At 38.2% G+C, this 13,252-nt stretch overlaps 1 protein-coding gene across 2 annotated transcripts in view; it reads right to left on the reverse strand.

The window, feature by feature from the left end:
- Positions 1-5,828, reverse strand: part of LOC6652797 (glutamate receptor ionotropic, NMDA 2B) — a 33,926-nt gene extending 28,098 nt beyond the window's left edge. For both annotated transcript variants that reach the window (XM_023181425.2, XM_002075499.4), the window contains exon 1: positions 4,914-5,828. In XM_023181425.2, coding sequence (XP_023037193.1) covers positions 4,914-5,718 — 805 coding nt within the window. In that variant the 5' untranslated portion in view covers positions 5,719-5,828. The remainder of the gene's footprint in view (positions 1-4,913) is intronic.
- Positions 5,829-13,252: the final 7,424 nt, after the last annotated feature.

The following is a 13,252-nucleotide window of genomic DNA, read 5'->3' on the forward strand; positions in this document are numbered from 1 at the left end:
CTAATTCCTATAGTAGCATATGCTACTACTTGTGGGGCGGCAACGTTAGCTGCTGCTATTTGTGGGGCGGCAGCGTTTGCTGCTGCTATTTGTTGAGCCAACTCATTAATTCTTTGAGTCAATGCTCGATCCCTCTGCTCGTTTGCAGCGGCCTGTTCAGCTAAAGCATCGCTGACAGCTGACCTTATTATTTCCCTAAGCTGATCTGGATCCATTTTACCTAATGGGGAGAAACTGCAGGGAGAGGATTTGTAGCCGAGGCTTCGATGCGAATGTCACAGTCGGAATCTGAGTCGCTAAAGTGCTTGCGAGGTGTTCTGTATTGGCTGAACATGCGCAGGCCAGTGGCCGCGAAAAGCAAAACGGGTCGAATTACGTTGTAGCTCTGAACCACGAGAACTGTATGTATTGATATAGCACAATTTTAGACACAGAAAGTAACACAAATTAATTTTATTAACGAACTGGATGACGAATTGTTTTACCTAGAATTCTCAAGGCAGTCACTCTCACAAGTTCACCTAGTTCAGATTACTGCTATTAATTGTTATCTGTTGCAATATTAAACACTCACAAGTACTAAACTAATTTTTACAAAAAATTAAGACTTTTGTATAAGAAAAAATTTTGGCTAGAGTATCCACTTACATGATTCCACTAACACAAAAAAAATATTTCTTTCTTATGTTGGTCACTTGCAGCTCCCTCGCTGCTGTCTTAATTTTTGTTGGTCACTTGCAGCTCCCTCGCTGCTGTCTTATTTCTTTTTGCTTGTTGCAGCTCCTGTGCTGCTGTTTGGTTATTGGTGGATGTGGAGTCCGACCACTAGTTGGGCGCCAATTACAAATCTCCAGTCCTGTTAAGGGTGAAGATTAGGTTGAGAGGCAAACTGAGCCTCTTGTTAATTACAATGCTCCAGTCCTGTTAAGGGTGAAGATTAGGTTGAGAGGCAAACTGAGCCTCTTATTGCTGGCCTTGGGCTCAGACAATAAAACAAATTATTTTACGGCTAAGTGCCGGAGTGAATATTTATTTAAGCGACTTACTGGAAGAGCGCTGTATTCAAACTGATTTTTTAATACATAGAATATTTCACTTAAGCTAAGCCCAAAATTCGCATCATGCCACAATGTCATGGTCGGCAAGCCGACTCAGCAAATCTTCGGCGATAACGGAAACTCTTGCAGCAAAACAAAAGTGTCCGGTTACCGTCGCTGACCATTGCAGCTATAGCGCGCTGATACAATTTATGCAATGTCGCAATCGCGAGGGCTGCTACTTAACTTATGGAGCACGCGATAGCGAGGGTAGATTATGAACTTATAAAATATCCTATGTTAAGTGTTAATTGTTAACTTACATATGTATGTGTGTATAGGCGCGCTTATTGTTTAGCACTCGTAACAGTCGTATTGTGCTCCATCTGTGGCGTGGTTAAAAATCCGTGCAAATCCCAGCTGCACGACTACAAACATATCCTAGACACGCAACATCAACAACAATAATAATAATAATAATAATAAAATGAAATAATCGTTTCTCATTTTACCAATGGACTTGAAATTCAAATAGCAAAAAGTAATTAATAAACTATTCCCAAAAGTGACCTTAGTTGATAATGATAATCGTCGCTTTAATTGCATTTAAGTTCCATTCCCCTCCCCACTCAAACGAAATCAGAATTGAAGATTATTGATATAAAAGGATATAAAAGAAGGATATAAAAAATAAATGTGCATTGAATAACAAATTGTTTCTATAACAATTTGCCTCTGAAGTCATTGATTTATGATAATAACCAACTGAATTCTAGATGGAAAGGCCTTTAATTTTTCCTTTTTTTGGATTTTTGCAAAATTATGCAAATAAATGAAAAAAATTCGTTTCACATATTCGCATATGTATGTGGGATATATGTATATGTGCCTTTTCAGACAATAATTGTGGAGAGGAGCCACTCTGTCTTTTCTTCTTTTTCTTCTTCAATCTCCATCTCTCCCTCTCTCTATATCTTTCTCTTTCTTTCAACTAATTCGATATACCCTATTTTTGGGCCGTTGCCGTCGCTGTCCCGGCTATAACCATTATAAATTCCCAACTGAGGGACATATGTAGAGAGTTTGAGTTTGGTTTGGCAATCAGTAGACAGACATTTGTTATGTTTTGTAATTTGCGTACACACACACACACACATGCACACACAGACACAATACATGTGTTGATATATACATACATATATATATGCTAGTCCCTTGCTTTCAAGGATATGCCACAATAAACATTTAAACATCATCTAAATTTCGTTTTCGGTTTTGTTTGCCCTAACCAACCGATTCCCGCTACTGTCTATTTGAGTGTGTATATATGTGTGTGTGCATGTGTGTGTAAGTGTGTGAGTATGTGTGTTTACTTTATCAATTTATACAGCAACAATTTGTGCTGGTTGCTTTAATAGATTGTGGAGCAAAGAGCAGAGAAACAGAGACCATGAAGGAATAGAAATATGTACTAAAATGTGAAATGTAAAATGAAATTTCAATATGGTCGACATTCTCAAAGAGAGGGGAATGGTGCGATGGGGAGGGGGTGAAAAAAAAAGAAATAAAAACGAAAAACATTCACCATTCATTCACATGACTGACTAGCTGACTGAGAAGTAGCGAATGGGCAATGGACGATGAATAGAGGAGGAGAGCTAACAGAAGCGGGAGTCGAAGAGAAGGAGCCATCGTCAATGCTTGTCATGGCAATCAGTCTTCGTGTTTGTTGTGGCAGGTATTTCCCTTACATTTCCCTCAAGCATTTTCCGACCATTTACCTCATATTTCATAATATTGTATATTATATTTTTCCTTTTTCATGTTAACCTACCCCACAACCCCATCTAACCCCATTCAACCTCACTCCACACATGGCCCATCTCCATCTCCATCTCCATCACCCATCACCATTTGTTCGTGTGGCAATCTCAGAACACATCTTGGGTGGGTTGTCTACCATTCACTTTGAGTAGATGCGATTTTCTGATTGCATTCCAAACGACAGAGACACCAAGTGATAGTGAGAGTGAGAAAGACGATGCAATTTGTAATTGGCATGCAGAAATATTTACTCAAACATTTTGAACACACTTGAAATGCTTTATTGTATTCACCATACTCACACATTCGAAATCATTCACTAACGCATATAACGCAACAAATCGGATTAGTTATACAATTTTCGTAAAATTTGATTTGCCAAAACTTGTTCAATTTTCAGAGTTTTGTCTTGCAGTTAGTTAGTAACTTTTACGTGTATATGTATGTATGTGTGAGTTTGTTGCGTCAAACCATTTCCAAAATCAAATAGTGGAAAATTATGAGAAACGCAAAACTTTTGCTGAGTTCAATTTTCCATTTAGCTTTGGCCAACTTAAGAGGTGGAACAGAGTTTAGACATAACAAGATATAATAGTTAGCTTTTTGTGGGTGTTTGTGTGTGTGTGTGTTTTGAAACCAATTTAACTAAAATTTCAACAAAAACGAAAGTGCCAGAACATACAACAAAATGACAAACTGAGTTTAGCTAATTTGGAAAAGTGATGAGACAAATTGGTTTAGTTTTATAGACTAAGGACGCCACAGAAGCTTGGCAAAAGAATATAATTTTACGGGTTTCTTTAAAAACTCTAAATGACTTCAATTTAGGCCAATATTTGTGGCATTATATCTTAAATAGAAAGTTGAAGTAGCATTAATAAAGTTTATTACATACATATGTATGTGTGGACAATAAATCATACAATTAGATCAAAAAATTGTTGTTGTATTAGAAAGTGTGATTTGGCAAAGAAATATAGAGAATGTCAGACTTAAAGCTTTAATTTTGCTTAAAGGATTTGATCATTGAATCCATATAACAAGGACATGAAACAAAAGAAGCTCTGCAGAATAATGAACACTTCCAACAGAACACTACGATGGACCTAGTTAAAGCTGAGTTAACAAGAATTTTACGTTTTATTACGTTATTTTGTGTTTTTTTGTTATTTTTTCTTCCTTGGCCTCTGAGAAATAAAAACATTTTTTATTTGCATACTTTTAGGGGAGAGCGGGAAACAATGTAAATGTGGCACGAAAAAATTACAAGTCTTGAAATCCTAGATTACCAGGTGTTTTTTTTTTATTTTTTACCCAATTCACATTTTTCATTTTGCCGAAGGGTCAGAGAACAAGAAATCCGAGGCGAATCACAAGAGGATTTTGGGCGGGGTTGGTACGGGAGAATCGTGGAGGCGGCATCGCTGATGTTTCTTGAATGCTTCGCCAAATGACCGCTTAAGCGTTTAAGTAGCTCAAAATGAATGTTCATTAAAAATCTGCACGCAATTAAATGCCTACCTGGACAGTTGCCTGCAATACGCAGATACCACACCATGGGTGGGCCACCAAATCCTGAGCTGAGCCTGCCATCCCGCCGCCCCCATTTCCTCAACTCCACAACACTTCACCACCGACAACGACCACAAAATGAGTGAGGCAGAAACAGAAACTGAGTCCGGAACAGAAACCAAGACCAACACCGAGTCTGTTACCGCATCAACCAAGGAAATTTGCTCCGAGTTATTTTTTTTATACTCTTCACATTAAGAGTATATTTGTTCATTTTTTTTCATTTTGCAAGTGAAAAACATTTGGTGTCTTTTTCATTGAAGAAACTTTAACAAGAATTGAGATTTTATATATATTTGGGTGTTAGAATTTATTTGTATTCTGTTTTGTATCTTTTATCAAGAGTGTATATCCAAGTCGGTTGTTAATCAAAATGTCTATTTATAAATATTTAATTCAAATAGAGACAAGGAGAAAGGGACAAAACAAACAAATTTTTAGAGCTTAAGTGGGGCATGTGGAATGAAATGATTTACTTACCCGTCGGACTTGGTGTCAGGGACATCATGTCAAAGTGTATATTCTTTTGCTCAAATGAATAGTCCTTGAGGAAGGTTAATTTCGCGCCGCGGGTTTTAGTTAGTCCGGTTACAGCATTGTTAATGCTGCGCAGGTATTCCCGTTTACCAAAATTTGTGTGCGGTGCGATAAGGCCGATATTCAGTTGCTCCTTGTTGGCGGATGAGCCCTTGCTGAGGCTACTGCCGCCATTGGTGAGACGTAGGCCATTGGCCGTTGGCAATTTTTGTGTTACCGCAAAAAGGAAAATGCACAAAAGGCAGTAGACAAGCAGCTGTTTTTGTTGTTGTTCCTGTTGTTGGCGGCAACAACTTGACGTTGTTGTTGAGGCTAGTGTGGGGAAGGCTTTTGTATTGCTCCTATTGCTGGCAGTGGTAGTTGTTGCTGTTGTAGTTGTTGTTGTAGTTGTTCTTGTGATTGTTGCTGTTGGTAATGTTGTTAATATTGCTGCTGTCATCTTATTGTTGCTGCTGCCGTTGTTGTGACTGATGATTTGCCTTTGCTCTAAACTGATGCCGACTGTTGTTGCCGATGTTGTTGCTGGCAATGATGTTGCTAGTGTTGTTGACGACGACGACGACGACGACGACGACAGCGACGACGACAATGACATTGTTGCTCCCTTTCTATATAATATCCGGCTATTGCTGTTGCTGCTTTCGACATTCTCCGTTTGATGGCAAACGTTTACTTTGCATTTCAGTTTTACTTTGTTTTTGCAATTTTTTTTCAGCTCCTTCACAGCTGGACGCATTAATTCAACCATTTTTCTATTGGCAGCAGCAGCAGCAGCAGCAACAGCAGCTGCTGTTTCCCTTTGTTTCGCCTTGGCGTCCTAAATTGCCGATTTGTGTGCCTTTCGTGTTTTTTTTTTGGTTTTTTTTTTCTTGTTCGATTTAATTTAATTTAATTAAATTTGAGTTGTTTTTAAGGTTGTTGTTGTCGGTTTCAGTTTAGTTTGGTTTTGCGCAGCCTTTTCATTTCATTTATGATTAACTTGTTGTTGTTGTTGTTATACTTATTGTATTTTTCGTTTTCTTTTATTCGTTTTGTTTTGTTTTTTTATCGTTTTTTTTAATTATTTGTATTTTATTTGTTATTTATTTTGGTGGATGGATTGGGTTCAAAGAAACAATTTTCTCTTTTCTGTTGTTTTGTTTCCTTTATTTTATATTTATGTTACTTTTTGCTATCCGCGACCTCGCCTCGCCCCTAAGGAGTTATTGTAATGGTTGTTGTTGTTGCTGCCGTTGTTGCGCATTGCTAATTTTAACCATGAAGCAAAACGGGCAAACGGGAATGAACATAAAGAGAGGAGAGAGAGAGAGAGTGTCACAGTTGTTGTAAATTAATGTAGAGAAATATACACAGGCACATACACATTCACAATCACATTCACACACAGACGCAGACACATACACGTGCGCAACAGCAGCCACAACAACAACAACAGCAGCAGTCGTTGTCGTTGTCGTTGACGTTTTCCGTTTCCGTTACTAATTTGTTACGACCGGAACAGTGGAACAATTTAATTAATATAAAACATTGGAATCTGACCCAACTTTAGACTTAAGCTTAACCTCAACATCTATGGTCGTTGTCTCTCTGATGTTTCCTCTTGTTCTAATTGCTCCAATTGAACCCCCCCTTCCTCCCATTTTAGTTTTTTTGTTTAGTTTAGCTCTAATTTAAATTTCATAATTTTTACTTCTCTTTTTTGGCAAGTGAGCTGCTTCCTTTTTTGGTCTATTCCTTGTCAGCCTCATCGATCTTTGGACTAATCAATCTTTTTCCGTTTCTTTTCATCGTTTTTCTTTTATTTAATGGCTCTCATATTTTCTAGCACTTATAAGTTGCCTTCGATTCTCATTATATTTTAATACGGTTTTTATGTGTGAATGAATGAATGGACGAGAAATTAATTTTCTCTCATTTTATGCTTTTGGTGCCCTAAAAAGTATGCTACAAATATTGGGCGAGCTCAATACCGACAAGTAAAGAAAAATGGAAAAAAGAAAATGTTTACCCACAGTGCATCAAATGGTGAAACTCCATACACATACATATAAATGTAGTTACTGTATGTCTGTGTGTGTGTGTGTGTGTGTGTGAGTGTGTCGGTGTAAGTGTATATGTCTGTATGCACACACAGGTGGCACTTGTTATCGTTGTTCTTGTTGTTTATGCTGTTGCCTTCCGAACGAGTTGCCTTTTCACTTGAATTCAATTGAAGTCAACATTTTTTCTCTCGTTTTTTTCATTTTTTTTATAAATTAAATGTGGCAGTGGCTCGCATAATCGCATATACGAGCGGGCATACATACATTCATACATATATATATGTGTATGTGTATGTATATGCTTCTATTCTACCTACCCTAACTACCTCAGCATTCAGGCACTCAGCACTCGAGAACTTTTCACTTTGATTTTTAAATGCTTTTCTCTGTCTGCTTGTTTGAGTTTTAATTTTATTGTCAAATGCAGCTGGTGAGTTTTAAATGTATTTTAAATTTAAAATTGGATTTGGAACTAATATATGTATATATGTATGTATGTATGTTTATATAAAGGATCTATCTGTGCGTCTGTGTCTCTGTGTGTGTGTGTGTTTGTGCGAGTGTTTGTGTGTGTATGATGGGTGTGGCTCTTTAAATATGCTCTTATGCGTTGATTTTGTATTGTATATTCTCATTCCGTTGTCATTATGATGATTATGATTATTACATATGGGCTATTCTTTGTTAGTTTTATATATCTAAACATATACATATAAATGTGCCCATAAATATGTGTGTGTGTGTGTGTTGCTGTGTGTGTGCATGTCTTTAGGCTTGGGTGCGGTTTCTTCTTCATCTTCTTCTGTCATCATCAAATATCGCAGCTTAAGGCTTATAAATGGTTTGGGACCAGAGTCTTTTGCCTTTCTCTATGACTATGTGTGTGTGGTGAGTGTGTGTGTGTGTGCGCGTTACATACGTCAGCATGTTGTCGGTCTGTTTAGGGGTTAAAGGGAATCAAGTTGGGGAAGTTCGGTGGAAGTTCACATCGGCTTCAACTTCTCGTCTCGTTTTCTCGTTTCTCTTCGGAGGTCTGAAGAAGCTTTGGCTTATAATTTGTCGGTCGTTGCGTTGCGTTGCGTCTCGTTTCGGTTCTGGCTTTGGCTTAAACTGTGTTTTGCCACTTAACTGCCTGGGCTGTCAATAAGTAGAGATATACGTGTGTGTGTGTCAGTATGTCAATGTCTCTCTCTCTCTCTCTCTCTCACTCTCTGGTGTGTGTGTGCGTGTGCCGGGGACAAAAGAGTGATTACTTTTCCTAGCCGGATTGTAGGCATAGAAACAAACAACAACCAAATGCAGTTGGCCGCCAAAGACGTAGAAGGTCACGAGCCTTTCACGAGCCCTCGCACTTCTATTCTCCATCACTCCCTCGCTTGCTTCTTCTTAGACTCCCTCTTCCCACTACTTTTCTGGGTTCTCGCTAGATTCTCCACACTCATTCGACTCAACTTAACTTAACTCACATGTGTTAGGCCAGCCGTAAAATGTCTTCTTCTTGTCTGTCTTGTCTATGTGTTTGTGTCAGTGTATGTGTGTGAGTGTGTGTTTCTTTGTTTGTATATGTGTACATGTGTTTCACTGCTTTTTGTACATGACGGCAGCAATAAATTTTATCTTATGAAAAACCAAATAACAGGAATCTCCTTTCTACCAACGCTTCTCCTTCTTATTCTCCTTTTTCCCATGTCCCACTCCCACTCTCACTCTCTCTCTATCTCTCTTTCTCTCCATCACGCTTGGCCTCTGTCTGTCTCTTTTTGGACTAGGGCTATGGCTAGTTCGTCGTTTCATCGGACGTGTAATGAATTCACGGCGTATTAAACTTTTGATTGAAAATGTTGCATTGTGAGGGGTGAGACAACAATGGCATTATCATCAACGGTATAAAGAGGAGGTAGATGACAGGAAGAGAGAGGGAAAGACAGAGAGAGAGAGAGAAAGCGATATACTCCCACCCATCTCTCTTTACATCTCCCTCTTCTCATTTTTCTCTATGTGTGTTTATTGTTTGCCTTTTGTTTATGACTTTTGTTTGGGCTTCTCAAGTTTTTTTTTTGCTCTCCTTTCTTTTTTTTCTAGATTTAAGCACAGAGCAAACACTACACACAGAGGGAAGAAAATACATTTTGCCATATTAGGTAGCCCATTGACAGAAGAGGAAGATGAAAATTTAAGGCAAATTCCCCCATAGACTAACTTGACTTTCTTTATCGTTTTTTGTTCAGTGTAATGGGGGGAGGGGGACCAAAAATGACCGGGACTAGGGCAAATTCAAAAAATGAAGGAAAGAAAAATAAAAACCGAAGGAAGCGGAAAAAAAGGGTTCATCTCCTCAGCTCTCTCAGCTTTTTGCCACCACGACTCGTTCTTCTTTGACAGTTATTTACTTTTCCTACCACAAGCTACAACCTTAGTCCTTCTAGCTCTCATTCACGTGCTTATCCTAATATTTCGGACCACGCCCACCACCAAAAACCAGTTAATGTCCACAAAACACAAAAACAACAACGACAACAACAACAACAAAATGCAATTTATTTATTTATTTGGGTGGCTTTCTCTCTCGCTTCTCGCTTGTCTTGCCTTTCGTGCTTTATCGTCATCATTGGTGTTAGCCTTGTTAGTAAAAGGATGAAAATGAAGAAGGCAAACGAACGAAGAAGGCAGATTGCCCTAAAATGGGGATTTCTGTTGTCTAATTTGACACGACCTCTCTGGACCTCTATCACCTTAACCCTTAATGCATATGATTGCCATAGCTAGAGCAATACCTGTTGTCGTTGCTATTTTAGCCTCTTTTCTTTGTTGGTTTGGCAAGCGACCAAGTCCAAGTATTTACCTACATCGACTTAATTCATTTGATCAAAACTTCAAGTTAGTGGTTGCTAGTCGTTGTCTCCCTCCATTTGTATGTGTGTGGGTGTGTGTGTGCCTGTGTGTGTGTACAACTACGCTACAAAGTTTGGGCAACAAAAGTTTCGTATTTCTTTTTTCTTTCAATTCCTCTGCTTCTCCGTTTAACCCCGTCTAGGCCAACACTTTAACCACCATTAAGAAAATGCAAATGTGGCAACATGCACGAATCCCTATCTGTATGTGTGTATGTGTGTGTGTGTGTGTGTGTGTGTGTGCCAACAAAAGTTTACGATCTGCTTTTGCATGGCTGCAACAACTTTACTTTCAGCTTCATTCATTCCTTTTATTTGCCAATTCTCTCATACAATTTTTCTCTGTTTCCTGGTTTTTGTCTTTTGTTTTATTTTTCATTAAATTAAAAATTTAATACTTCTCGAAGACTTGTTATTCAAAGTCTTACCTAGTTGAGTTAAGAATTGAGTAAAAGTACTAAAAATTATATTTTCTATCTTTAAACAACTTTACTAACTATTAATATTTTTGTATAATTTTTCTTTGATTAGAACCTTTTATACCCTGAATGCCTTTTAGCCATTTCAGTTCATACTAATCTCGAAAGAAATGTCAACAGTTTAAACATCCAAATTTGGTGTAGAACTATTTTAATGTCAATTTCTTATCTATCGGGATAATCTAGAAAGTAATTGTTCCCAAAATGCCTAGTTTTCTATTCCTTTTGGTTCTTGGTAAGTTATGGCGCGTCCTTTTAATTAACTTGAAGTTTTCTTGCAGAATTTATTTCAATTCACTAGCATAAACAACATAGCCTCAAGTGTTTTCTTGTTTTTTCAGTTTAATCTATAATAGTTTCGACGACATAGTCTTAACTTTTTTATATATTAATTAACAGCTTTTGAAAGTTTCTTTGTTTAAGTGCTTGTGCACAGATACACATAGACAAAGAGACCCACACACACACACACACATAATGATTATACAACAAATTTTGTTGGCCAAAAACTGATTATAAACTTTGGTAGTCTTAGTTTTGGTCTGTTAACGCTTTAAGCCAAAGTAAATAAGTCAGGTTACTGTTGTTATTGTTGTTGTTGTTGTTCTTTTTGTTGATGTTTAGGTTGTTGTTGTTGTTGTTGCTGCTGTTGTCCCACTTGCAATATGCAATTCGAAAGTCTAAATAGAAGAAAGAAAACGCGCCAAAAGCCAACTCAAGGCTGCTTTTCATCACATCTTTCAACGGGCATACGTATATATATATATATATTTTTTTTTTTTCTGATGGCCTTCATTCTCAGTGATGCTGCCTGCCATTGTGTTAGTGGTTTTTCTTGTTGTTATGGTAAATTAGCGCAAAATTTTATAATAATGAAGGGAGGACCAAAAACAAACGAAAACCCATTGCATACATCTAGGCGTTGCTTGACTAAGTAAAATGTGGGTCGAAGGGCAATGCTGGAATTGGGACATGAGGACCTAATGTGACAGGGTCGGTGAATTTTTGGAGGCTGTGCGTCGGTGTCTCTGTGTATGCGTGTGTCTGTGTGTGTGTGTGTGTAAGAATGTATGTGGTAGTTTCCAAGTTGGTTAAAGTTTTCATTTCACATTTTTTTTCATTGCTCTGTTGTTATTTTTGTTTTTTTTTTGTTTGCTCACTTTTCTCATTTCACTTGAACAAAAACAAAATATATAAAAAAATGCTTTGGGTGCACTTTTTGTTAATGATTATTATTCTATTACAATAAATTTTGTTTCTATGACTGAAGCCTGAGGATAAAAACCAGTGAGTGCGTATAATGTGTGTTTGTGTGTGTTTGTACGTGTTTAGGATAGATTGTGGACAGGGACTGGGTCTGGGGGCTGAGGCTGAGACTAAGGAATAAGGAAGAAAAAAACGAACCAGCAACATAAAACTGAAACTGTAACATGAACACAAGTCCACACCCAAAAAATTCAAAGACACGCACAGCAATGACGACGACAACGACGACGCAGCATCACACACACAAACACACACACACACACACACACGCCCAAAAAAAACATACAAAAAACTAAATTCCTATATTTTTCTTTAAGAACTGTTTTTAGTTACATATTTATTTTGTTCCTTTTTAATTTGTTCTTTGAATTTGTTTTTATTTTTCTTCTTATTTTTGTTAACAATATTAAACAAAAAAAAAACTTGTCGAAAACTGTGTGGAATGCGGGGGAATGCGGTATTAGGATACGATTGGGGGGATTGGTCGTTAGACATTTGCTTACGTTCACTTGGCTGGCCTACACTTCGAGTTGTTCGTGGTTGTTGCCGCCGTCTCTGTCGTCGCCGTCGTCGTCGTCGTCGCCGTCGTCGCCAGTTGGTCAGTTGGTCAGTTCGTTAGTTGATCAGTTCGTTCAGTTCGGTTTGGTCAAGCTCAATGGTTAGGGGTGGGGCGAGTCGGTTCTTGGCTATAACCTAGAGTTAATGACCAAGTAGATTCGGTGTCATCGGAGTCGTCAATTTTGGCGTCTAACGCGAACTGCTTTCGGTTGGAATTATGTTTTTTTTTTTGTTCTTGACTATTTTGTATATCAATATTTTTTATTTATTTTTTTTGGCAATTTTACTTTTTTTTTATTATGTTTACTATATTGTTACGTTATTTAATTATATTATTTAATATATATTTCTTTTTTCTGTCTGTTTTGTGTTACTATTGTGTGAACCGTTAGCGAAATGCGCGCTCGACGGAGTGAATGCGTTGAGCAACCAAATGGCACTGCCAACCCGGGACCCCAAAGCACAACAGTTAGCCCAAAAGTGGGGAGCACAGTCAATGTGTGTGTGTGTGTGTGTGTGTGTGTGCCAGAGTGTCAGTGGCTGTGGCTGTGGCACTGTGTAACACTGTGGCACTGGCAGAGTTAGAGCATCAGCATCAGACATCAGGCCGATGCCAAGGAGGCAACTCTGAATGCTGATTACGAAATTTACAATGTATGTGTGTCCGTGTGTCCGTTTGTCGTAGAATGAGAGAGAATTTCTTTCTCTCGCTCTATCTTTCGCTCTCCCTTACACACACTGGCAATGGCAGCCTCTGTCAATGTCAAAGGAGAGATTCCGTTTTAGAGTCGGTTTTCGTTTCGGCAACAGCAACAGCAACGGCAACGGCAACAGCAACATCATTATCATCAGCAACATCATCGGCTTGCGTCAAAGAGGCCTGCAATACGCCCTCATATAGACCATGCGATGCCTTCGTTGCGTATACGTAATATAACCGATTTAACTTTGCGTCAAACATCTATGCTCTTTTTTTTTCTCTCGCTCGCTCTCTTTATCATCTTTCTCACTCTATTTCTCTCGCGCTCTCTCTGTCTATCTCTCAG

Source organism: Drosophila willistoni (assembly GCF_018902025.1).
Source record: "Drosophila willistoni isolate 14030-0811.24 chromosome XL unlocalized genomic scaffold, UCI_dwil_1.1 Seg142, whole genome shotgun sequence".
In the NCBI taxonomy this organism is placed as follows: Eukaryota; Metazoa; Arthropoda; class Insecta; order Diptera; family Drosophilidae; genus Drosophila; species Drosophila willistoni.